This window comes from Phaenicophaeus curvirostris, chromosome 1 (genome assembly GCF_032191515.1).
Source record: "Phaenicophaeus curvirostris isolate KB17595 chromosome 1, BPBGC_Pcur_1.0, whole genome shotgun sequence".
NCBI classification, from domain to species: Eukaryota; Metazoa; Chordata; class Aves; order Cuculiformes; family Cuculidae; genus Phaenicophaeus; species Phaenicophaeus curvirostris.
This window is the reverse complement of record NC_091392.1, coordinates 40,223,247-40,247,082: the sequence shown is the minus strand read 5'-3', so window position 1 is coordinate 40,247,082 and position 23,836 is coordinate 40,223,247. Positions and strand designations below refer to the sequence as shown.

Genomic DNA, 23,836 nt, shown 5'->3' with positions numbered 1-23,836 from the left:
GACACTTGTCCCCTGCAAGTCTGCCTCTGAATTCTGTAAGTCTTAACAAATAATAGTATACACTACTGTAACTGAGAAAGTGTTAAACTAGCATTTAATCCGGAGTTTATAGCATTATTTAGGCATTGAAAGCTTCATTTTATAAACAGAAACTATTTTTCAAAATAACAAAATCTTGCTATTCCCTTACAGAACGCCATTAAAAAAATAGAGCCCTGGCAAGTTCTAGACACTTTTCAACATTATATGTATTCCTCTGAAGGTCTCTTGTTTTCCCCAAACACGAAATTCTGTGGAAATACTGTATCCTTAATAGTTAAAGATATGGTTAAGGGAGTCGAATCTTTACCCGTATTCAATGCTCAGTCATGAAATTGTGTTACTTCCTTCTCTTTGAAATCGATTTACGACAAAAATATTGAAGGTTCCCCCTCGATTTCTATCTTAACTTGGAGAAAACCCCCTAAAGAATATGCCTGCATTACGGGGGAGACTTTTTATATACGGGGTTTATTTTAATTTAAACGGAAAAACAAAAGTTTGCCGTTCCCGGGCTCTCTCCGGCTTCACAACGCGGGGTTAAACACATCTTTTCTCTCTCATCTTGGGTCCCAACGGCAAGAAATTCCCCCGAGTGAGAGTCCAACGTCTTCTCTTCACATCCCGAAGAAACTGAGGCGATTTGGTGACACACAATTTACAAAAAATTTGAATTTATAACTCCGAAGAAACACAGACTCGGAGCACGAAAAGCTCTTCCTGGCTAACAGTTAGGCGGGCTCTGCAAAGCACCAATCACAGATCACCGCTTCGCTATAAATTCAGGCATCGGGGTTACTGTAGCCCAATTACTTTCTTTTGATTAGGAAGAAGTCTCTGCAGTGATGTCGGAGACCGCTCCCGCAGCCGCTCCCGCAGTCGCGGCCCCCGCCGCTAAGGTCGCCGCCAAGAAGCCGAAGAAGGCGGCGGGCGGCTCCAAAGCCCGCAAGCCCGCGGGCCCCAGCGTCACCGAGCTGATCACCAAGGCCGTGTCCGCCTCCAAGGAGCGCAAGGGGCTCTCCCTCGCCGCGCTCAAGAAGGCGCTGGCCGCCGGCGGCTATGATGTGGAGAAGAACAACAGCCGCATCAAGCTGGGGCTCAAGAGCCTCGTCAGCAAGGGCACCCTGGTGCAGACCAAGGGCACCGGCGCCTCCGGCTCTTTCCGCCTCAACAAGAAGCCCGGCGAAGTGAAGGAAAAAGCCCCCAAGAAGCGCACGGCGGCGGCCAAGCCCAAGAAGCCGGCGGCCAAGAAGCCCGCCAGCGCCGCCAAGAAGCCCAAGAAGGCTGCGCCGGTGAAGAAGAGCCCCAAGAAAGCCAAGAAGCCGGCGGCCGCCGCGACCAAGAAAGCAGCGAAGAGCCCCAAGAAGGTGACTAAAGCTGCCAAGCCCAAAAAGGCGGCGGCAGCAGCCAAGAGCCCGGCCAAGGCGAAGGCAGTGAAGCCCAAAGCAGCCAAACCCAAGGCAGCCAAGCCCAAAGCAGCCAAGGCGAAGAAGGCGGCGCCTAAGAAGTGAAGTGTTGAAGTGGAAATACTTAAACCCAACGGCTCTTTTAAGAGCCACCCACTATTGTCCGAAAGAGGGCTGATACACTCCGTCTCCGAGCTCCGTGCCTGCAGCAGAGCTGACCACACGCCACTATCCGTGTGGGACGTTCGTCTGAGGAGTCGATGGGACGCTAAACTTCTGGCAGTGGTTACGCTAAGACTTGGAAAAATAAAGTTTACATTCCTTGCGAAAACGCTTTCTAAAAGCCCACTCTTTCCGAGCACCGCAAGAGGGTAAATGTGTTAAAGGGACAGCTCCGGGCAGGTCCGGCTCCGGGGCGCGGAGGCTTCTTTCTGTGCTTTAAGCAGCGCGGTTCCTAACAGCCCGAGGGCGATGGCCACACCTCTTAGTGACCGCGGTCGGGAACTGTCAGCACGGCTCCTTCCCTTCCTTGGCACTGACATTGCCGCTTGGCAGCGCTGTCCTGGGACAGGTCGTGATTTCTGCGTGACTTCCCCGACCTGCTTTTTGAGAAGGAGGTTGCCGGGGCGGGGGGCGGGTAGAGCTATCAGCGGTCCCTTTCCGCACCCTGGTGGCGGCGCAGCTGCAGCGGCAGGAGCTCTGCCGAGCAGCTGTCCTGCGCCTCTTTGATCCCGGAGCTTCTGCGCAGAGCGCGGAGATTGAGCGGCGCGGAGCTTCCCAGCGGCTCCGGGAGCGCGGTCTGATTGGCTGCTGGGAAAATCCGCAGCCGCTGATTGGGCGTCTGGAAAATTTCGAAAAGCCCGCGCTGGCTCTGCGGTCGCCGGGCAGCTCGTTCTCCCGGAGGGACCAACCCATCTCAGAGGTGTCCTCGCTTCTCCTAGTCCTTATCTTCTGACCGGCAAAGCTGCTTCCTCTCTTCCCATGAAGAAGGGAAAAAAATTAAGCCTAATTTATCCCAGCAAAGCTATGGAACAAAAACGGTGAGGGAAAACCGCGTCATTTTGGGGGCTGGGTGTGTTAATGTAGGTACTGGAATCCATTTTAATTTAATATTTTTGGTGGTACATGTGGTGGTATATATTGTGTCACATCTCACTTTAACAATACTGCTTAGACTTATTGGAAAAAACCAAACACTTGAATGGTAATACTTAAGAACATTTAACACATTGGAATTAGCTTGAATAAAAAAAAATATCAAGCACTTCCCAGAGAACTTCAATCATTTCAAGCTCTTGTAATTGATTAAACGGGTTTATTTCAACTCTACGGTTTAAGCATGCTTTCACAACTAAGACCAAGACGTTAATGTGTTAAAGCTCTTTCGGGGAGTCTGTGGGTGGCTCTTAAAAGAGCCTTTGTGTTCAAACGGAGGATGCGAGGCGCTCTACTTGGAGCTGGTGTACTTGGTGACAGCCTTGGTGCCCTCGGAGACCGCGTGCTTGGCCAGCTCGCCGGGCAGCAGCAGCCGCACGGCCGTCTGGATCTCCCGCGAGGTGATGGTGGAGCGCTTGTTGTAGTGCGCCAGGCGCGACGCCTCGCCGGCGATGCGCTCGAAGATGTCGTTGACGAAGGAGTTCATGATGCCCATGGCCTTGGACGAGATGCCCGTGTCGGGGTGCACCTGCTTCAGCACCTTGTACACGTAGATGGAGTAGCTCTCCTTGCGGCTCCTCTTGCGCTTCTTGTCGCCTTTCTTCTGCGTCTTGGTGACGGCTTTCTTGGAGCCCTTCTTGGGCGCGGGAGCGGACTTGGCCGGCTCAGGCATTTTAACAGCAAGCTAACCCTCTGACAGAACCAGATCAGTAGCTAAAATGGCCGCAGCGACCTCTATTTATACGGCCGTTATGCAAATACGAGGACTCTAATTTGTAGGATACGATTGGTCTTTAACCCGCACGGGGACGTGTCTTTGTCTCTGACTGGTCACAGCACGATCCGTCTTCTCATTGGTTCCTTGAGCAACGTCCGCTTTGAACCAATCGGCAAGAGCTGATCCCGCTCGGGGAAGGGATAAAAAGGGAAGAAGAATTGCGTCAGTACGATTATCTCAGCTTTGTGTTGCGAGGGGAGGTCGGTGCTTTTTTTTTTCTTCCCTCTAATCGCCGATAACATGTCCGGCCGCGGGAAGCAGGGCGGGAAGGTCCGAGCTAAGGCCAAGTCGCGCTCGTCGCGGGCCGGGCTGCAGTTCCCCGTGGGCCGCGTCCATCGGCTCCTCCGGAAAGGAAACTACGCGGAGCGGGTCGGGGCCGGAGCCCCCGTCTACATGGCGGCCGTGCTGGAGTACCTGACGGCCGAGATCCTGGAGCTGGCGGGCAACGCGGCCCGCGACAACAAGAAGACGCGCATCATCCCCCGGCACCTGCAGCTCGCCATCCGCAACGACGAGGAGCTCAACAAGCTGCTGGGCAAGGTGACGATCGCGCAGGGCGGGGTGCTGCCCAACATCCAGGCCGTGCTGCTGCCCAAGAAGACCGAGAGTCATAAGGCTAAAAGCAAATAAGCTCCGTGAGCAAAGCTGCTTAGGCTCGCAACGTATCACAATAACCCAAAGGCTCTTTTCAGAGCCACCCACATCCTCAGAAAAGAGTTGTGTTGCTTTTTTACAAACGTGCTTTGGTGCCAAGTGTTTCTCAATGTGCTGCTTTTGTCAGGGAGCTAAAAACTGGCAGTGTTTAAAACTGTTTTTAAAGTGTTTCTCCCGGAGAGGAACCTGAGTATTGTCTGCTTATTTGCTTTTGAACTTCTAATTCTTTTGAGTGAAAGAAAAATGTGTCTGTTGTGTATTTATTGCTTCTTTTTGAGTGCTTCTTTAAATCTGCTCGACTTTCATGGCTCTACAGGCTACTAGTGTTATGAAATGGGTTTGGGGGGACTAGCTAAGACTGAAAAGACATAGGAAAAATCTATGTAGACCGCTCCAGACCTGCATAACTAATTTTAAGAATGAGGAAAGGCTTTCTTTGTAGGCTTTTCTTTTTTAAAGATGCAAAGCTTCACTTTGACTTGACTTGATTTAGAAATAAAATCAGAAATGTCTTGGGGGAAATGGTTCATTTTGATAGAGATCCTTAACTATTCAGACCCACAATACTGTAGCATTTTTCTATTCAGAAGAAACTATGTTCCTGTTTTAGTGGGATTTTCAAACTTGTTACATTTTCTAAGTGTGTATAGCTATTCCTTGACACTTCAGTTAATAGCATGTAACATTATTAGAATTAATTTTCTACATTGCTGGCACAGGCATCACATAAGAGCACAATGTTAAAGTTCTTTAGAGTCTGTGTTGTAAGTTATGATAGAGACTGTTTAGCTGATTCCTCTTGCTAGGATTTTCCTAAAAGCTGTACCTGATTGTTTGCTGCACATTGTGTTGAGACCATAACTATGCTCTGTACAGCACCTATACCCTCCCCATATCTTGGAGAGAAGGAGGAATGCCGTGGGCCGGAAGGAATAAAACCAGAACCTATAGTGAGATACTGCCCAACCCAGACCTGTAGCAGAGAGGCTTTTGATTTATGACTGTACCATGGCCAAAGTGGGATATTGGGGATCCTTTGTGCAGAGAAACATAACGGAAAAGAGCACCAGACTATTCTGACATGGTGACAATATCTGTGTCTAAGGGTTTTGTTTGCTAGTGGATACATTTAGAGCTGTAATGCTTCCATTATGCTGTTTTCTTGATCCTCACTAGCTGCAGCTATATGTCTCCTGGCACTGAGGATTATTTTCTTGAAAAGTTGTGATGATATAAAAAAAATGTGTGTTTTAACGTGCACATATCTTTCACATGTCAGAAGATTGTAATAATAGAATAGTTTGGGTTGGAAGAGACCATCAAAAATCTTCTAGCCTGACCTCCCTAATGTGGGCACAGACAACTTTCACTAGACAGAGTTGCTCAAAGCCTCATCCAGCCTGACTTTGAACACTTCCAGGGATGAAACATCTGGAAATTCTATGGGTAGTCTGGTCCAGTGCCTCACCACTTGTTAAAAAAATAAATTAAAAAAAAATATTCCTCTCTTTCAGTTTAAAACTTTTGCCTCTTTTTCTGTCACCAAAGGCGTTTGTAAAAGTCTCTCCTTTCTTACATACCCTTCTTTCCAAGGCTGAACAACCCCAACAGGCTCAGCCTTCCTTCATGAGACAGATATTCCATTCTCCTAAATATTTTGTGGCCCTCCTCTGGACCCACTCAAACAGGTTCATGTCTTCCTTGTGCTGGGGACCCTAGAGCTGGGTGCATTATTTCACATGGGGTCTCATGAGAGCAGAGCAGAAAGGGAGAATCGCCTCCCTCTACCTTCTGGCCATACTTCTTTTTATGCAGCTCAGTGTGATGGGATTTCTAAACCACAAACACATCTTTATATCAAACCACTGAAAATTCCCAGAAAGACCATGAGGCCAATGGCATCTTGGCTTGTATCAGAAACGGTGTGGCCAGCAGGTCCAGGGAGGTTATTCTCCCTCTGTACGCGGCACTGGTGAGACCGCTCCTCAAATCCTGTGTTCAGTTCTGGGCCCCTCAGCACAGGAAGGATGTTGAGGCTCTGGAGCGAGTCCAGAGAAGAGCAATGAAGCTGGTGAAGGGGCTGGAGAACAGGCCTTATGAGGAGCGGCTGAGAGAGCTGGGGCTGTTTAGGCTGGAGAAGAGGAGGCTGAGGGGAGACCTCATTGCCCTTTACAACTACCTGAAAGGAGGTTGTGGAGAGGAGGGTGCTGGCCTCTTCTCCCAAGTGACAGGGGACAGGACAAGAGGGAATGGCCCCAAGCTCTGCCAGCGGAGGTTTAGGCTGGACATTAGGAAAATTTTTTTTCACAGAAAGGGTCATTGGGCACTGGCAGAGGCTGCCCAGGGAGATGGTTGAATCACCTTCCCTGGAGGTGTTTAAGGGATGAGTGGATGTGGTGCTGAGGTGCATGGTTTAGTGTTTGATAGGAATGGTTGGACGTGATGATCCGGTGGGTCTTTTCCAACCTGGTGATTCTATGATTCCAAACCCCTCTAATTTCATTCATTTTTCTGCTCACTTCAGTAACCGGAGTTTCCTCCTCTGTGATACTTGGGTCCACTTCTTAGCATTCCTTGGTTTTGTTTTTAGCCACTAGTGGTTATACCAACTGTGAACCCTGTGTTGCCATCACCACTGGGGCCTCACATTTAAATGTAGATGTCCTATAAATCAAATGTAGAGTACGATAGATTATATGAAAAGTAATATCAGAAGATTTGCCAGTAAAGACTCATGGCTTTCAAGCAAATTTCACAGGATGAAAGAATATAGTAAAGTGAGTTTAAATAAATGAGCTTTCTCTTATTTACATATACAACAAATATTAGTAAGGAGGAAATCTGTACCATATGGTTTCTTAGCTGTATCACTTTGTTCCAATACATCTTCACAGTCTTGAGAACTTGCAATGCAAAAAAATTTCCAAACAAGCTCCTCCAAATGTTCTAGATGTTAGTTATGTTTAGGGATAACTCAGTGACAGCCTTCATATAAGAAGTTGTAGAATTACATAGTTTAAAAGTAAAATTAAAGGCTCTTGTATCCCTTTTCACTTTTACTTTGTTTATGCTGTTAGGAATAATACACTAGTAAGAAGATTCTGTGATTTAATTTGCATATTGCTATTACAGCTGCAGCAGAGACACATTAATTTCAATTGTCAAGCAAGCTTTTAAGAAAATTAAGAGCAACTTTCCAACTGTATATAATAAACTCATGTTTGGGGTTTTTTTTTCCAGAGGTTTTTCGGTTTGAATGGGGTTTTTTGTTCTTTGTTTTTTGGGTTTGGGTTTTTTTTTACTACTTATGTACTTTCTTGTGCAGTCATGGTGAGATGTTCCCTCGCTGTAACAAAAACAATGCAGTTTTATATTTTCAGTATATTTTATTAAGTAATAAAAATATATTTCACTGTATTATATTTTAACAAAGATGCAAGACAACTGTCCTGATTAAAGCACACTTAAAAGGTTATAGATTTTTTTGGTTTTAATTGAGCAGGGCTTTGTAAAGGATTCCTTTTTCATATAACTTGCACTGTGTGTCCAAACACATGAACAACATGCAGTTTCTATAATGTGGGGACTGGATGATTAAACTTTTAGCCAATTAATACTTACTGTATGAAATCCATAGTACATGCAATTTCAAATGGATTTATACCTAGCAGCAAAATTTTCATCTCACTTTAACTGTTGTTTTCTAATAAAAAAAACCTCTGGTCTCTGAGAGAACTGACATCATCACTAACAGAAACAATTGGGAAACATGTCTATGGCCACTTGTAGTAACATACAGGCAAGACAACTATACAGAAATCATGATATTAAAGTACACCCAATGTATTCCACACTTTGGGGAAAGGGGTTTAGAGTTAATAAACGTGTAAGCTACTTGTCTTACCTTCTACATCATTTATTTCTGCCTGTAGTCTCTTTAAGACAATTTTCCAGATCTTCCAGTGGTTATATTGCTGGAGGGAAAAGTTATACAAGGACACTTAACCTGTAATTAGCAAGAACTATGTAGCAATCATGATTTTGACACCTTAAAGGATTTCATGTCATTCCTCTAAGATTCCTTTAATACTCAGAAGGCTTTTTAAAAATGCTTCAGGAAACATACCTAGACACAGATGTTCAGGTCTAAAGAACAAAGCAGACTTCATGGAGCTAAATGGTCAACCCTGCAGATCTAATAGCTACAAACCTCACAGACAGATTTAACTAAAACTGTATATGAACTGTTCAGACAAAAAAAAAATGCACATAATCTAAATTAAAGATACTTTTGCCTGCTTGCTATATGTATTGAGTATTGGTTCTTTCACTTCAATTTGCTTCAAATAACAGTTTGAGTGAAAAAGGAATTCACAGTGAAAATCATAGAAATTAGCTGTTTGGGTTGGGGTTTTTTTTGGACATCTGTAATTTAATCCATGAATAACTGAATCACACTTTCTCATTAGTCTAGGGAATATATTCTGCCAAGAAATATTCTAGAGATCCTGCATAAGTTCCATAAATTCTGATCAGAAATAAAATTACATCAACCACTCTACAAATTTAAAAGTATATAAATATTTTTTTTTAAGACAGACATGTTTGGAGTGCACAAAATACTAATAATATAAGTTGGTGAATACTACAGCCATATAACTTCTATTCTGATTGTGTAAATAACATTTTAAATCTTAACACATTTAATTTAAAAACACAGCCTCATAACACTCTCAGTATTTATTTATCCACTTTAGAAATATAGTCCAACATACTGTAAGCATGATCTACACCAGATTTGCTAACAAAAGTGTGAAATTCACAGTCAAATTTCTGGCCTGCTCATTTGAGAAAAAAAAATAGTTATTGATAATTTTTCAGGTGTCATACGGGCATCTGGTTGGTAAGGCCTTTTATGTTCTTCCTCTTGCCGGATCTAGCTGCACTTCTCTGTTTCAAAGGCGGCAGCTGCTGGGAGCGAGCCCAGCGCCTTGCGACCAGCGCTGCCCGCGGGATCGCGCTGCGAGGACGGGGTGGGGGGGGGCTGAAGAGAAGGGCGAGCGGTTCCTCCTGCCCTCCCAAACGCAGCCGCTTCGAGTTGCCTTCGTGGGAGCCTCAGAGCCAAAGGATTCCCATCGAAGCCCCTCATCGACCTATTATTTTCCCTGCTGCTAAAGGGCCTCGCCCCCAGCTCCCTCTCACACAGACCTGCAGGTCGCTCCGTGCTGAACGCTCGGTACCCGGCCCCGAGGGCTACTCTCAGGAGAACGGGGCAGCTGTGGGAGCGCGGTAGCCGGAGTCTCCAAACGGAAGCCAACAGAGCGATGCGCAAGAAATCTCCCTCCGCGGGCTCCCCACCAGCAAAAGCGGGGACGAGCAACGGGGCGGGGCGGTGGCGCCGAGCGCGGCCCCGGATTGGTCGGATTTTGCCGCAGACCCGCGGGCAGCGGGGAGGGACGGGACCGGGACGCCCGCAGACCGAAACGCGGGGGCGGGCGTCGCCCCTGACACCAGCGTAGAAGCAGAGCCGCCTCGGGACAGTCACCCGCGCGAGGGCGGCGCAGGCTGGACGGGACGTGGAGGGAGATAAACACAAAGAAGCTCGGGCAGACAGCGGCCGGGGAAGCGCGCGGGGCGACCCGAGAGAGGGAAGCGCGGGGGGAGCCCAGCCCCGCTGGAGTGAGGCGGAGCCGCCGTACGCGTCCCGCGGGCCGGGGAAAGCGGCTCAGCCGCGCCTGTCGGGCAGCCCGAGCTGAGCGACGCGGGGGGCGCCCGGGGGTGGCGGGCGGGGAAAGGGCGGAGACTAAGGCCGAACCCCCGCCCCCCACCTCCTGCCGCAGTCCTCAAACAGGTCGGCTCCCAGGCAATATACAGCGGTCCCGCGGCTCCGGTGGCGTCGGTGCGAGCCTAAAGGTAGTGCTGCGATGTCTGGCAGAGGCAAAGGCGGGAAGGGGCTCGGCAAGGGGGGTGCCAAGCGCCACCGCAAGGTGCTGCGCGACAACATCCAGGGCATCACCAAGCCGGCCATCCGCCGCCTGGCTCGGCGCGGCGGCGTCAAGCGCATCTCGGGGCTCATCTACGAGGAGACGCGCGGCGTGCTCAAGGTCTTCCTGGAGAACGTGATCCGCGACGCTGTCACCTACACCGAGCACGCCAAGAGGAAGACGGTTACTGCCATGGACGTGGTGTACGCCCTCAAGCGCCAGGGTCGCACCCTCTACGGCTTTGGCGGCTAAACTCTAATCTGAAACATCACACTTTTACAATACAAAGGCTCTTTTAAGAGCCACCCACAAACTTCAAAATGAGAGCTGTTTATTACTACAAAACTATACAAACGGGAAGTTTATAATCTCTCTTTCTAGTGCTCTGTCTCATTTTTTTCTGTTGCTAGTAATCCAGCTCTTTTCAGGAAAGTGGGGGGGGCTCTTAAAAGAGCCGTTTGGGTTATAGTTTAAAATTGTTTTACTTGGAGCTGGTGTATTTGGTGACAGCCTTGGTGCCCTCGGAGACCGCGTGCTTGGCCAGCTCGCCGGGCAGCAGCAGCCGCACGGCCGTCTGGATCTCCCGCGAGGTGATGGTGGAGCGCTTGTTGTAGTGCGCCAGGCGCGACGCCTCGCCGGCGATGCGCTCGAAGATGTCGTTGACGAAGGAGTTCATGATGCTCATTGCTTTAGAGGAGATGCCCGTGTCGGGGTGGACCTGCTTCAGCACCTTGTACACGTAAATGGAGTAGCTCTCCTTCCTTGCTCTCTTGCGCTTCTTGTCGCCCTTTTTCTGCGTCTTGGTGACAGCTTTCTTGGAGCCCTTCTTCGGTGCTGGAGCAGATTTCGCTGGCTCAGGCATCCTTAAAAGTTATTTTCTGAGCTCTTCACTATCCCTCAACAACATCAAAAATGGCGCCTCCCCCCCTCTATTTATAACGGCTCTATGCAAATTAGGGGATTGTAAATGCTTCTTTCCTATTGGAGAAAAAACTACTAGCGTAATTACAGTCACTTCCATCCTGTAGCCGTCACAGCTTCGGTGCTGCATCTGCACATCATCTCAGTGTTTTGCAGTTACGGCGATACCGAGACTGCCTTCACTAGGAACAAGATTTTATCTACATAAAAAAACCCCCTGCATTGTGTTTAAACAGTAACTAATTACTGAAAACGACCGATTCCAGTACAGCGGGAATTTTACGGTACTGGGGACTTTTTTTCATAACAAAGTTTAGAAAGTTCTTCTTCGTAACAGTTTTAAACGCTGAAACGGGTAATGACTTAAATGAGTTAAGGTTTCATGTGTACTAAATAAATGTAAGTTCAAGTTCAGTAGTAAACAGCTCTCATTTTGAAATTTGTGGGTGGCTCTTAAAAGAGCCTTTGTATTGTAAAAGTGTGATGTTTCAGATTAGAGTTTAGCCGCCAAAGCCGTAGAGGGTGCGACCCTGGCGCTTGAGGGCGTACACCACGTCCATGGCAGTAACCGTCTTCCTCTTGGCGTGCTCGGTGTAGGTGACAGCGTCGCGGATCACGTTCTCCAGGAAGACCTTGAGCACGCCGCGCGTCTCCTCGTAGATGAGCCCCGAGATGCGCTTGACGCCGCCGCGCCGAGCCAGGCGGCGGATGGCCGGCTTGGTGATGCCCTGGATGTTGTCGCGCAGCACCTTGCGGTGGCGCTTGGCACCCCCCTTGCCGAGCCCCTTCCCGCCTTTGCCTCTGCCAGACATCGCAGCACTACCTTTAGGCTCGCACCGACGCCACCGGAGCCGCGGGACCGCTGTATATTGCCTGGGAGCCGACCTGTTTGAGGACTGCGGCAGGAGGTGGGGGGCGGGGGTTCGGCCTTAGTCTCCGCCCTTTCCCCGCCCGCCACCCCCGGGCGCCCCCCGCGTCGCTCAGCTCGGGCTGCCCGACAGGCGCGGCTGAGCCGCTTTCCCCGGCCCGCGGGACGCGTACGGCGGCTCCGCCTCTCTCCAGCGGGGCTGGGCTCCCCCCGCGCTTCCCTCTCTCGGGTCGCCCCGCGCGCTTCCCCGGCCGCTGTCTGCCCGAGCTTCTTTGTGTTTATCTCCCTCCACGTCCCGTCCAGCCTGCGCCGCCCTCGCGCGGGTGACTGTCCCGAGGCGGCTCTGCTTCTACGCTGGTGTCAGGGGCGACGCCCGCCCCCGCGTTTCGGTCTGCGGGCGTCCCGGTCCCGTCCCTCCCCGCTGCCCGCGGGTCTGCGGCAAAATCCGACCAATCCGGGGCCGCGCTCGGCGCCACCGCCCCGCCCCGCTGCTCGTCCCCGCCCGCCCGCCCAGCCCTGCTCCGCTTAAGCTTTGGACTATTTATGTGTTGCCTTTTAATTTTTTAATTGTTACTATTTGCCTTCATAGAGTTCCTACCTCATTTTATTTAAACAATCTCTGTCAGTCTCGTCGCCTTCGACTTGCGGCTTCTGTCCTTACTAAGTCCTACTTGTTGCTTAAAGGAGGAGGGAAAGGAAACCCAATGTGTGTGATAAGAGTTTTGTGTTTTGTGTTGTTTTCTTTTCTTTTAGTATATAACATAGTATTTTCTTCGTAGAGATTGAAACGTGATCAGGTGTCAGGTTTGGTTTTCTTTTTTCTCATGGCACATGCAGGTACACACGCAAACACGTACCTGTGTCATACTTTTACCTATCAAACATATTTTCAGCATTGCTAGAAGAGCCAGGAGCCTAAGAATTCTTCAATTAATCAGACCATAAGGAGACAGCACAAGTTGCAACGTTTTATTCTGGTAATGCTGCAGGAACCCAGAGACCTGTTCTTGCTCAGCACTTTGAGGAAATTGAAAGGCTGTTGCAATAGTTTCACACTAAACCTCAAGTTATCTCCTTCCTAAACATGTGCCAACAAAAGTATAAATGCTACATGCATTTTTATAAGTTCACACTGAAATACAGATCAGTATTTTATTATTACTAGCTTCCCTGGCTTAAAGCAGACTTACTCAATTTGATTAACTTTAATTCCTTAAACTAATTTATACAGAGGCTAAACACAATTTTAAAAGAAAAAGTAAGTATTTTGGGGTACTTGGTGTTTCGGTATTTCTTGAACAGTATATTTTTTTCACAAATTTCTGGTTATTATAGAAATAATAAATATTTTTCCATTTAATAAAGAAATACTGAAATAAAGAGAAATAAGTATTCAAGAACTATGAAAATTTGAATTTACTGAAAACCTTCAGGAATTTTGTTTTTTTGTGATTTCTGTTTCAATTGCCATTTAATATTCATATTCTAAGAACTCTTATTACAGAAGATATTCACTGGCATAACTTGATGCAGCTTCTTTGGAAAACAGAAAAAAAAAAAAGTGTTTCAGTAGCAAGGCGCTACTTCCCTGCATCTTTCTTATTTATTAATGATAATGGCTTGTTCGTTTTCAGGGTAAGTAATTTACCTAGTCCTTTCCCTTTATCACCCCTCCCTCATCTGCTAGGAAGTCGACTAGGTACATATGCATGTAAAAATATATTATCCTTTTAGAAGATATATATACTCATATAAATCTTTATATATATTACTTTTTTCAAATGCAGAAATATGAGGCAGCAGAGTTTAATTTTTAAACATCTAATGCTACCTTTCAGCTTTTTTCTTTTTTTTTCCCCATTTGCCTCCTCACCAGACACAACCTTGTTCAAAACTTTTCAGCCTGCTTCTATGAAATTGTGTAAATCTAATGGTAAAATATATTTTATAATTCAGGCAACTTTCTCTTTTATAATTGTGACTAAAGCATTTAGGGAAGTGTCATAGCCCATATGATTCTTCTTTTTACCTTGATGTAAGGCCCTCTTGTTTTTTCTGCTCAGTCACCTTATTACAAACACCTCCAGTTAGCTTTCTGCCTGATTCCTACTTTTAAACTAGCGAATCTTCTACAATTGATAGATCCTTTAGCATGTGTGTCAGATAACACCATTATATTTACAAAGAAAAAGTAACTAGCAACACCAAAGCCTAAATGTTAAGTAAAGACATCCCTAGTATTGATGGATCAGTGAAACAAGTATGGTAAGACATCTCAAGGAGGAGAAAGGGTACAATATGATCCCTTTTGAATGGTTGGACTCGATGATCCGGTGGGTCTCTTCCAACCTGGTTATTCAATGATTCTGTGATTCTTTTGCAAAAGCAAAAACCTGTAGGAGCCTCATGGAGGGTATCTAGGGAAGCTCTGCTTTACCTCTTTGGTAAACCTGGGTGAGCATGGCTGTGCTATACAGTGTAGCAAGAGAGTTTCGCATCTTTACTGGGATGGTGTAGTGAATGGGTGAGAATGTTAAATTGTATTTTAGTCAAATAGTTGATAAATTGTAACTCTTAAATTTTACTTCTAAAGTGTTGTTTGTTTGTTTTTTTTTTTAAAAAAAAAAGGTAACAAAAGTCACATCAACCTCCCAAAACTCCAGAGGATACGAGTATCAGCATCTGGATATGTTTTTAAAATACACTGTATACTTGTGTTCGTAGAATGCAAGATATTTTAAAATTCGTCTAATGTTGCCTTAGTTCTACTCATGCCAGGGCCAGCCAGCCAAATTCCACAGGGGTAAGTTAAGAGCTTTCTGTTTGTGCTAGGTCTAAAGATGCCAGAAGTTACAGGTATTTGAAAATATGTAAGAAATACATACACACACGCATACACACATATAACCATTGCCATTCAGTTCTCACAGTGTGATCATGTCACACTAAATTGACTGTTGTAGACCCCAGTTGTGCTACCACAAGGTGAACCCAAACTCTGCGTGCACCAGTGAAACAGCAACAACTGGCCTAATGGTGCTGCTGACTCTGTTGGAGTTTTGAGGTATTGGATGCAGAGATGGCATGATATATTTGGTCTGGTGAAACTTCTGTGTTACATTTGCCTAGACCAAGATTACCAAAGTAGCCTGGCAGATCCAAATGCTGCCATCCCTTTCATTTGCTTCAATGTTTGCATATTCATCTCACTTAGTCTTTTAAAATTATCTCTTCTGGAGCTGGACTCATCCAAATTGAAGTAAATGAGCTTCCTTCTCCCCGAAAAGTTCCTTTTCCTTAAAAACAAACGATCTGTCCAGTGATTCTGCTTGGGAGAGCTGATGGAAAGATCAAAATTGGTATAACTAATGAAAATAATACTAATTTTCAACAAATAGCACCATACTTCATTTAGAAGAAAGAGAAAGAAAAGAGAGAGAAGGAAAAAAAAAAAAAAAAAGCTTTCTTGAATGCATTATTTCATTCTGTAACTAACTTGAACTGTAGCCAGGATGATTCTTTGCTTAGAATAACTTTATGTGACAGTGATTTTCTTAGCGAGCTGACTGACTGCAGCAAAGCATACAGAAATTCTCCAAGGCTACTTATCGTGTCAGTACAGTGAGGATCTTACCTGCTTTTGATGTACTATCGTTAGTCTGAATTACTTCTGAAAGTATTCAGACCTCAGTTCATAGAATTGTTGTCTGAAACACATGGAATGCTATGCATTTAATTTTTGGCTGCCCCTGAATGGCTGTGTCTCAGAAAACATCCATCTTCCCTTTCATTCGTGCTTCTTATGGCATTCACTCACTTGTATGTCACAACATTGGCATGTTGTGCTAAAAATCTTTTGAGCTATACTGGCTACCTACTGAAAATTCTCACATCCTCTGGAAAAACTTCCTCCATCCTAATGGCCTCACAGATCAAATCTATTACAGGCCAACATTTTGTATAGCTGTATTGGTCCATCCCTGAAGGAGCAGAGAAGCAGGATGCTCATAACTATCTCAAATATTCGTTATATATATAGTTGGTTACAAAGTGCTCATCTTTAAACTGCCTCTTGTGCAGTTAGAAGCTAAAACAAATTCTATTCCTCCCCCCTCAAGCTTCTAACACTTCTGTAATTATTAGAATTTACTCACTGTCATCTCCATGTCTCAATACTTCATTGATCCAGGACTGATCATTACCTTCCTCTCATCTTCTCTCAACTGTTTCACTTTATACTGTTCCTTGGTTTACTCTGCATTTTGTTTTCACTGCCCATGTGTCCCAGACAAGCCGTAGGTAGCTATTTTGTGATCTTGATTACTTGCTAGCTAGGTACAATTGGCATTCACCATACTTAGAGCTATTCTTTTGTTCTTCTTTCTGGTGCCGACATACAGTACCTGTTTCCAGAGTTTTGGGATAATGTGGGGTTATTTTTTTTTTATTTAGTTTGGTTTTTTCTTTGTTTTTTTTTTTCTTTTCACATTTCTGAAAAGATACAACTTTTTTCACATCTTGGTTTTTTTTTTTAGTTATTAATGTGGCTTTATATAAATTCTCAGAGTGGTATTTTTTTTCTAAAAGAGGTTAAGGCTTCAGAGTTCAGCAGTTACAGAATAACATTGTGTTCACCAAAAGACACAAAGGTGTCCTTTCTATCACTGCCACCCAGTGCAGCTCTGTCTTGTCACTTAGGACCCCAACACACTCCTACATGAAGTGGGAATTTTCCCACCGGCTGCAATCTGGATGCTTAGGGACTTTGCTGCAGTGCTGTCCTATAAGCATCCCTGGGTAAAGGAGACTAAAGAGGCAAGAAATGTCTCATCTCCTGGACTTTCACACAACAAAGAACTTAGTGCTCACGAAGAGTACTTGCTACAGTGGATTTGTGTTTTATGCTGTGTTATATTTTCCTAAACTTTTTTTAAAGGCACAGAAATGCTTGTTTGGCTCAACTACAGAGCTCCTAAGGCAATACATCTCTTACAACATACAGCACACCAACATTATTTCTGAGTTAGAAGAGCTTGTTTCTCAAAGGTATTGTGTGGAAAGTCAGATACATTACCAGGCATACAAATAGTCAATCTCGCATGCCAAGTTGACACATGGAGTTTATTACAGATTTGTGCAAGTCTGCATGCTAAGTGGGTTTTCCACAAATCTCACCACGCCTGACAGGAGCTTCTGCATGCAATTTATTGCAGAAGGTTACAACATGAGTGCATGCCAATGTACTTACCTCTGCAAATGTCTGGTTAGAAATTGCATAAAGTGATTTTGTCATGCATGCCCAGTGAGCAGGGGATCTGCTTCTGGAGCGGGGAAGTTCTTGTGCTTCTTTGTGAAGTTAGCAGATCTTATAACAAGTCCTGATTAATGACGTCTTCACCTAATGCAGGTGTCCAGGACATGCTGTATCATCTTCTGGGTGTTTTATTCTCCAATTAGTACAAGGCCTGGTTGTGCAGAACATACTTTATCAGGTTGTACTTTATCAGATTCTCTAGGTGCTTTTCTCTTTTAATTAGCACAAAGTTTGTGATGCCATTTCATTTAATATTAACAAAACGTAGTCTGTTCTGTTGTTTTCTTATCATTATGTTTAGAACAGTACCCTCTTTCACAACTATATTGAGCTTACAGTTTTAAACCATCAGCTGGTTTTAGTCAAATTTGGTTTGCATTTGTTCATACATTGCGGTCCTCTGTTAGGCTGTGTTTTTAATACTAGTAATTTTTACTTCAGCAAGAGCTTTGCTGAGAATAGACTTTCCCCTTTGACTACCATTTCATAGTATCTGACAAACTGGACATCATAAAGCTCAGAATGAAACAGGAGAATTTCACAAATGTTTGTACTGTTGTGACAGTGATATTTCTACATCTACCATCTAAAAGATACTTATGTAAAGTTGAAGATAGAACAAGACTTGAAAGTGGGAGAGAAAAGATAAGAAAGGATACAGTAAAGCAGCACTGAGGCTGGCTAAGCTCAGATTTCAGTGTTTGTGATTATGGAAGACTAGCAGACAACTTGATTTGAGGCAACTCTGAAGAGGGATTTGAAATTGAAAAGAATGATATGATGCTTAGGATTTGAAATTGGAAAGAAGTGGATAGGATGCTTAGGATTTACCTTTACATACTGGCTTGCATGGAAACCACTCTGTCTCTGTTAAAGTTCTTACATTACAATAGTTAATTCAAAGGAAAGCCTCACCTTTTTTCATACAGAAAATTCTCTTCAAAGTGTTTCAGAAACTAATAGATTCAAGCAGGGCTGATTCAAATGTCTTTTTTTTTCAGAAAGATGCTTTCATTGAATCTTTTATACATTTCTGATGAATGGGAGTATTTCACCAGGACCTCAGTGGTTATGCCTAAATCTTGTCTGCTGGACTAAAAGGAATTACATTCCTCCAAGGAGTGATTTGAGCCTGATGATATCAACACAGTGCCAGATCATTTATAGAGGATTGCAAAACAGCAAAGAAAAGTCTCAGCCAAATATCTTGCTGAGCATCTAATGTTGCCTGCAAAACCACCTTACATGATGACCAGCAGCCACATGGGCAAAGCACCAGCAGTTTTCAAGCCAGTCCTCAGCTCACCAGCACGCTGGACTTGCACACAGCCAGCTTCTATCTGGCAGCATTCATTAGCTCAGGTTCTCCTGCAAAAAGCACAGAAATGCTGCTGGACCTTGCTGGCACTAGAAACATTCCCACTTTAATGCTAACTTCAGGTTAGGAAATCTTGCACTAAATCACCTGTCTCAGACTAAAGAAATGTTACATAAAATTACTGTCTATGGCAAATCCCATTTTATTTCTCATTTGTGGTTTGATGGAGTTTTTTGGTTCATTTTATCAAATATCTTCCATGATCTGTGCCACACTTAACTGATGTTCAGGTTTTCTCAGAATTTTATAGCAAGTGCAAGATGTCTATCAATTCCATAAGTAATAAAAAAAAAAAGCCCAGCTTAATTAAATACTCTTGATATAACTTCTTATTCATAACTTGTGAAAGACTTCTTTTAAAGTTAAGTGATTCAACACCATATGTAAACTGGTAAGATCCCGGACAGGGTTTATCACTTGTTTAAGCCAGGAAGAGCAACATCCAAAGTATAAACTACTACCATTCTACCAGTGTTCCCCATATCACTACTACAACGATCTGCAACTGTTGCAGACTTCAAAATCCACAGAGTAAATTCTTCCTTATTGCTAGGACAAGTCATGATAGCTTATTATTAACATCCCTTCATAAGTCATTACACCTCAAAACTTCTTCACACTCAGGCATTAACATTTAGAGTTAATATGAGCTCATCCTTCCTGCAAGAAAATCTTGCAGAATTTCCCTCTCAGCTGGTGGAGCACTAGTGGGTTATATGATTCAACCATGCAACTCACAGAATGGGTCCAAGTAATACTATGTTTATTAAAACAGCCCAAAGTCTTCAAAATACTGGAAGAAAAATGATAGACATTAAAACCTGATTCCCATTCTTCAAAAATCATTGATTTCTTGAACATGCAAAACCGCATCATTTTTGATCCAAAGCTTATGCTGAAATGCAAGTATTCTGGCTGTCGGCTTACAGGAGATGTTAAAGACCAACTACATAAAAATATTAAAAATAGCTGTTTTACTTGACTTATCTATTAACGATGTTATCATAAAGATAAATAACAGATATATCAAAGCACACAGATTTCTCCCTGTTACAGATAGCAACAGGAAGTGAGTTTGCTTTCACCAAGACTCATTTTTTCAATCACACTTGTAATAATGTACTCCAAATAAGAAAACCTCTTTTGAAAACCATAAATCCTATGCCAATGAACAAATAAGGCGGAGAGGTGGTGTGTGGAGAATAGATCACATCGATCATCTTAATTCCCAAAGTACTATTCCTAAGACCTTCCCCCCTCCCTTTTACCCCTCCGAGGTTAAGTAACAGAAAATGGCTGAAAGGGAGAAAAACAAGGGAAAGAAAATGGTGTGCGGAGGCACCGGATTGGTCAGATTTTGCTGCAGAGTCCAAGTTCCTGACACAGAGAAACGAAGACTCCCTAAGATTAAGCGTACCAGCATCTGACAGAAGCCCTATAATATTGCAGTTCTAGGACTTCCAAAAGACTTATTCCCTCTAAACAGTTCTCCGTGGCTTTTAAGTGTAAATGAAAGCTGAATTCATCTTAATTCCAGTCACTTCACAAAAATACAGGTACTCATTTGCAGCATTAAAAAACTGCAAAGACATTCTTTCCAATAATTATTAAAAAAAAAGGAAGTGCCCTAAATAACGTTAAACTGCCTGCAGTATAAAAAAAAAATACATTTATAAGGTGACAGAAAGATCATTTTGGAAATCTACATTTTTTCAGGCAACAACCTCAGATCTGCTGAGCAGGAGAGCAAAGGGTTGTGCAGCTGAATTTACAGTCAGGGAGAAACCTCATCATCCAGGTAGGTTGGCAAAAAAAAAACAACCAACAAAATAACCCCAAAAAAACCAACGACAAACAGTGAATAAGACAAACAGGGTGGAGTGTCAATTTCACACTAATTCTGGACTCGTGTCAACCTTCGAATAATTAATATTCGCCGGAAAACCCTTCCTCCATGCCCAATATAATAAATACTTTCTGAAGCCTAGACAGAGGCGGAAAAAAATCGATCCAAATGGGCATCTCTAATCGTTCACGTGGGATACTTGGAACCATCAAGGACGAGGGTGCATCCCAGAGGAAACAGAAGCAAAAAGCCGCAGCTCTTTTTTAAAATCGGGTGGCAAAAATTATCCTTGCCACCATCCTGCCGCCAGTACTGCCCAGAAATAAACTAGAAATGCCTGAGCAGGGATGAACATGCCCGAGGGGCGTCGCTCACGACAAGGACAATCAGACTGCAAGTGATAAAGCACAGGAAACTACTGACCGAGCGCTTTAGGGGGAGGGCGGGAAAGGGCTGCTGGCGCCTTCAGAGAACTAAACGCCTTCCGCTCCTCTCGGAAGGGTTTGGAAAACAGTATTCCTGTTCGGGCAATAAATCTTGGTGTTGTTACCATAAAAACATGGAGTAAAGGAAGCGGATCATGAGGCATTTATATCACGTTTAACTCTGTACAGATCTTCTCTAATCGAGAAATTAAAGGGTTCTGTAAATTCAATTTACGAACTAGCGAGTTTGTACGACTAAGCTGCAATCAAACAGGGGAAAACGTGTGAATAGAAATAATATATAAGAATATATACACAGAGAGAAGCCTTGTAAATCTCGGTATCCCCTTAAAAAAAAAGAAAAATAAGAAAGTCAACGATTGCAACTATTTCTTAAACAGACAAAACGTTATCTAGGAGAGGGAAAAAAAAAAAGGAAAAAGTGTCGGGGAAGCCAGTTTTCACCTCAGAAAAGAGATTTGTCCTAGCACACTCACTTAAAAAGGAAATTTACAAAACACGTTATTTTGCTATAGTCAGAAAGCTTTTCAACCCATTCGAAACGCGACTTACACACTTTGTTTGGTACTTACTGGATTAGAAACGGAGCTCTCAATCTTTGTAGAGCTACCTGAGAAGTACTATGGAAGGAATCATCTCCTACAGAGGAATAAGAGTTTACAGCTCTCTTTATCGGTCATGTGGTGGCTCTTAAAAGAGCCTTTGGGTTTTCGAGTGTGAAAGATCCGGTCGCGGAAAGCTTAAGCGCGCTCCCCGCGGATGCGGCGGGCCAGCTGGATGTCCTTGGGCATGATGGTGACGCGCTTGGCGTGGATGGCGCACAGGTTGGTGTCCTCGAAGAGCCCCACCAGGTACGCCTCGCTCGCCTCCTGCAGCGCCATCACGGCCGAGCTCTGGAAGCGCAGGTCGGTCTTGAAGTCCTGCGCGATCTCGCGCACCAGGCGCTGGAAGGGCAGCTTGCGGATCAGCAGCTCCGTCGACTTCTGGTAGCGGCGGATCTCGCGCAGCGCCACCGTGCCGGGCCGGTACCGGTGCGGCTTCTTCACGCCGCCCGTGGCCGGCGCGCTCTTGCGGGCCGCCTTGGTGGCCAGCTGCTTGCGGGGCGCCTTCCCGCCCGTCGACTTGCGCGCCGTCTGCTTGGTACGGGCCATCTCACCGGGAGGAGCCGCCGAGCACCGAGCTAAGAGCGTCTGTGCAGGGAACGGCCGCGGAGGCCCCGACTTTATAGCCAGCACCGCCCTGCGATTGGTCGGCGGGACGGCCCCAATTCCATTGGACAGCAGGACGGGTTTGAAAATCCCGCCGACCCGCGGGGGATGGGGCCGGGGGGGGAGCTTTATGGCTGTTTCCCGCTCCGCAGTCCCCTCCCCTGCTGGAGGAGACGGTGCTCTCGCTTCTCTTATCCTATTTCTCTTATTCTCTGCCCCGCACTCTGCCGCAGCCTCGCCAGCACGCGGGGGAATTTCGCTCTGGCTCCGCAGTTTTGCTCTGGCTGCGCAATAGACACTTTCATCGCTGGACTTGTCCCGGGCAGCCAGCATTTAAACCCCCTTCTAAAGGCTTTGTTAACAAAAACAACCTTCCTTGTGCATCCTGTGCTGCCTGAAGCGCTCTCGTTCACTTTCTTTTTTTAAGCAGCCCTTATTTTTTTATTTCTATTCTCATATTATGCGGTTCAAGAGTTAACAGGAACCTCTTTATCCTGCTGTGCTTATACTCCATTTGAGACAAGGGAAAGCCTATGTAATTTCTGTATTAAAACTCTGAAACCAATAAAATATTTTTTCTATGTAACACTTTGCTTGCACTGCCCATGGTGTGGTAAATGTCATTAAACGATTTTGTCCAAATATCACAGATAGGCAGACTAATCCCTGTGGAGCTCTGAATAAACAAGCTGCTCTGGCTTGCAGCCAAGTCGTTAGAGACTGACAGCTGATGTTTAAAAGGAATGACGGCATTAGAAGATATATAAACTGCATTGGAACCAGGCTGGTTTTGTAAAAAAAAAAAAAATTAAAAAAATAAAAACATTCCTACTGTTTTATTTGATGTCAGATTTGGGGTATGGGGGGGTGGGGATGAGCAGGGAGAAACAAAACCACCGTACACGTTAATGCAAAGTTTATTAAAATACTAGAGCTGATTACTTTAAACGGAGAAAGGAAAACTTTAACAGGTTTAGAACCCAATTAGGTGCTTAACATTATTTTTAAAGACCGGCTTGATGAACTGTCGGGGTAGGGCACAATCAAGACGTCCCAAACCATTCCCAGTGCTTTAACACCACAAATCTTTTCCCTACTATTAAACAGTATGTCCTAGCCCAGGAACTAAAACAGCGCTAAATACAAGTTCCACTCACCGAAACGAACAAGTGTGAACGACTCTTTTACTGAATATGTGGGTGGCTCTGAAAAGAGCCGTTTGGGTTGAAACGGAGGATGCGAGGTGCTCTACTTGGAGCTGGTGTACTTGGTGACAGCCTTGGTGCCCTCGGAGACCGCGTGCTTGGCCAGCTCACCGGGCAGCAGCAGCCGCACGGCCGTCTGGATCTCCCGCGAGGTGATGGTGGAGCGCTTGTTGTAGTGCGCCAGGCGCGACGCCTCGCCGGCGATGCGCTCGAAGATGTCGTTGACGAAGGAGTTCATGATGCCCATGGCCTTGGACGAGATGCCCGTGTCGGGGTGCACCTGCTTCAGCACCTTGTACACGTAGATGGAGTAGCTCTCTTTTCTAGTCTTTCTACGTTTCTTGTCACCTTTCTTCTGGGTCTTGGTGACGGCTTTCTTAGAGCCTTTCTTAGGAGCGGGAGCAGATTTCGCTGGTTCCGGCATTTTACGAGTCTGTCGCTCCCCGACCACTGCAGGAACGACGTAAACACCAGAGCGGCGCCCCCCCCTTATTTATAGAGGCGGTATGCAAATGAGATGACTCGAGTATTTTCTTTCCCATTGGACAGACCAGGATCGTGATGTCAAACCGCCTGGCACCTCCGATTGGTCACGATGCCATCTGTCTGCCTATTGGTTAACTGCACAATCGCC

The 23,836-nt window shown here is 45.3% G+C and overlaps 8 protein-coding genes across 8 annotated transcripts; 3 read left to right on the top strand and 5 right to left on the bottom strand.

Moving 5' to 3' along the window:
* Positions 1 to 846: 846 nt before the first annotated feature.
* LOC138718994 (histone H1.10) lies at positions 847 to 1,776 on the top strand. The gene has a single exon (XM_069853799.1). It carries the CDS (start codon positions 885 to 887, stop codon positions 1,548 to 1,550), a length of 666 nt encoding a protein of 221 aa, XP_069709900.1. The 5' UTR covers positions 847 to 884; the 3' UTR covers positions 1,551 to 1,776.
* Positions 1,777 to 2,582: 806 nt separating this feature from the next.
* LOC138719001 (histone H2B 1/2/3/4/6) lies at positions 2,583 to 3,301 on the bottom strand. Its single transcript, XM_069853811.1, has one exon. It carries the CDS (start codon positions 3,271 to 3,273, stop codon positions 2,893 to 2,895), a length of 381 nt encoding a protein of 126 aa, XP_069709912.1. The 5' UTR covers positions 3,274 to 3,301; the 3' UTR covers positions 2,583 to 2,892.
* Positions 3,302 to 3,567: 266 nt separating this feature from the next.
* Positions 3,568 to 4,079, top strand: LOC138718991 (histone H2A.J). The gene has a single exon (XM_069853784.1). The coding sequence runs from the start codon at positions 3,619 to 3,621 to the stop codon at positions 4,006 to 4,008; it is 390 nt and encodes a 129-aa protein (XP_069709885.1). The 5' UTR covers positions 3,568 to 3,618; the 3' UTR covers positions 4,009 to 4,079.
* A 5,716-nt stretch (positions 4,080 to 9,795) lies between these two features.
* On the top strand, positions 9,796 to 10,362 carry LOC138716612 (histone H4). Its single transcript, XM_069849776.1, has one exon. The coding sequence runs from the start codon at positions 9,957 to 9,959 to the stop codon at positions 10,266 to 10,268; it is 312 nt and encodes a 103-aa protein (XP_069705877.1). The 5' UTR covers positions 9,796 to 9,956; the 3' UTR covers positions 10,269 to 10,362.
* LOC138716611 (histone H2B 7) lies at positions 10,344 to 11,059 on the bottom strand. Its single transcript, XM_069849774.1, has one exon. It carries the CDS (start codon positions 10,876 to 10,878, stop codon positions 10,498 to 10,500), a length of 381 nt encoding a protein of 126 aa, XP_069705875.1. The 5' UTR covers positions 10,879 to 11,059; the 3' UTR covers positions 10,344 to 10,497.
* A 299-nt stretch (positions 11,060 to 11,358) lies between these two features.
* On the bottom strand, positions 11,359 to 11,925 carry LOC138716610 (histone H4). The gene has a single exon (XM_069849773.1). It carries the CDS (start codon positions 11,747 to 11,749, stop codon positions 11,438 to 11,440), a length of 312 nt encoding a protein of 103 aa, XP_069705874.1. The 5' UTR covers positions 11,750 to 11,925; the 3' UTR covers positions 11,359 to 11,437.
* A 9,507-nt stretch (positions 11,926 to 21,432) lies between these two features.
* LOC138719177 (histone H3) lies at positions 21,433 to 21,995 on the bottom strand. Its single transcript, XM_069854215.1, has one exon. The coding sequence runs from the start codon at positions 21,938 to 21,940 to the stop codon at positions 21,530 to 21,532; it is 411 nt and encodes a 136-aa protein (XP_069710316.1). The 5' UTR covers positions 21,941 to 21,995; the 3' UTR covers positions 21,433 to 21,529.
* Positions 21,996 to 22,898: 903 nt separating this feature from the next.
* Positions 22,899 to 23,683, bottom strand: LOC138718986 (histone H2B 8). The gene has a single exon (XM_069853769.1). The coding sequence runs from the start codon at positions 23,624 to 23,626 to the stop codon at positions 23,246 to 23,248; it is 381 nt and encodes a 126-aa protein (XP_069709870.1). The 5' UTR covers positions 23,627 to 23,683; the 3' UTR covers positions 22,899 to 23,245.
* Between the last annotated feature and the right edge of the window lie 153 nt (positions 23,684 to 23,836).

Coding starts and splice junctions, on each gene's coding strand:
- LOC138716611 (XM_069849774.1), bottom strand. CDS start 10,878: ATGCCTGAGCCAGCGAAATCTGCTCCAGCACCGAAGAAGGGCTCCAAG.
- LOC138719001 (XM_069853811.1), bottom strand. CDS start 3,273: ATGCCTGAGCCGGCCAAGTCCGCTCCCGCGCCCAAGAAGGGCTCCAAG.
- LOC138718991 (XM_069853784.1), top strand. CDS start 3,619: ATGTCCGGCCGCGGGAAGCAGGGCGGGAAGGTCCGAGCTAAGGCCAAG.
- LOC138719177 (XM_069854215.1), bottom strand. CDS start 21,940: ATGGCCCGTACCAAGCAGACGGCGCGCAAGTCGACGGGCGGGAAGGCG.
- LOC138716610 (XM_069849773.1), bottom strand. CDS start 11,749: ATGTCTGGCAGAGGCAAAGGCGGGAAGGGGCTCGGCAAGGGGGGTGCC.
- LOC138718986 (XM_069853769.1), bottom strand. CDS start 23,626: ATGCCGGAACCAGCGAAATCTGCTCCCGCTCCTAAGAAAGGCTCTAAG.
- LOC138718994 (XM_069853799.1), top strand. CDS start 885: ATGTCGGAGACCGCTCCCGCAGCCGCTCCCGCAGTCGCGGCCCCCGCC.
- LOC138716612 (XM_069849776.1), top strand. CDS start 9,957: ATGTCTGGCAGAGGCAAAGGCGGGAAGGGGCTCGGCAAGGGGGGTGCC.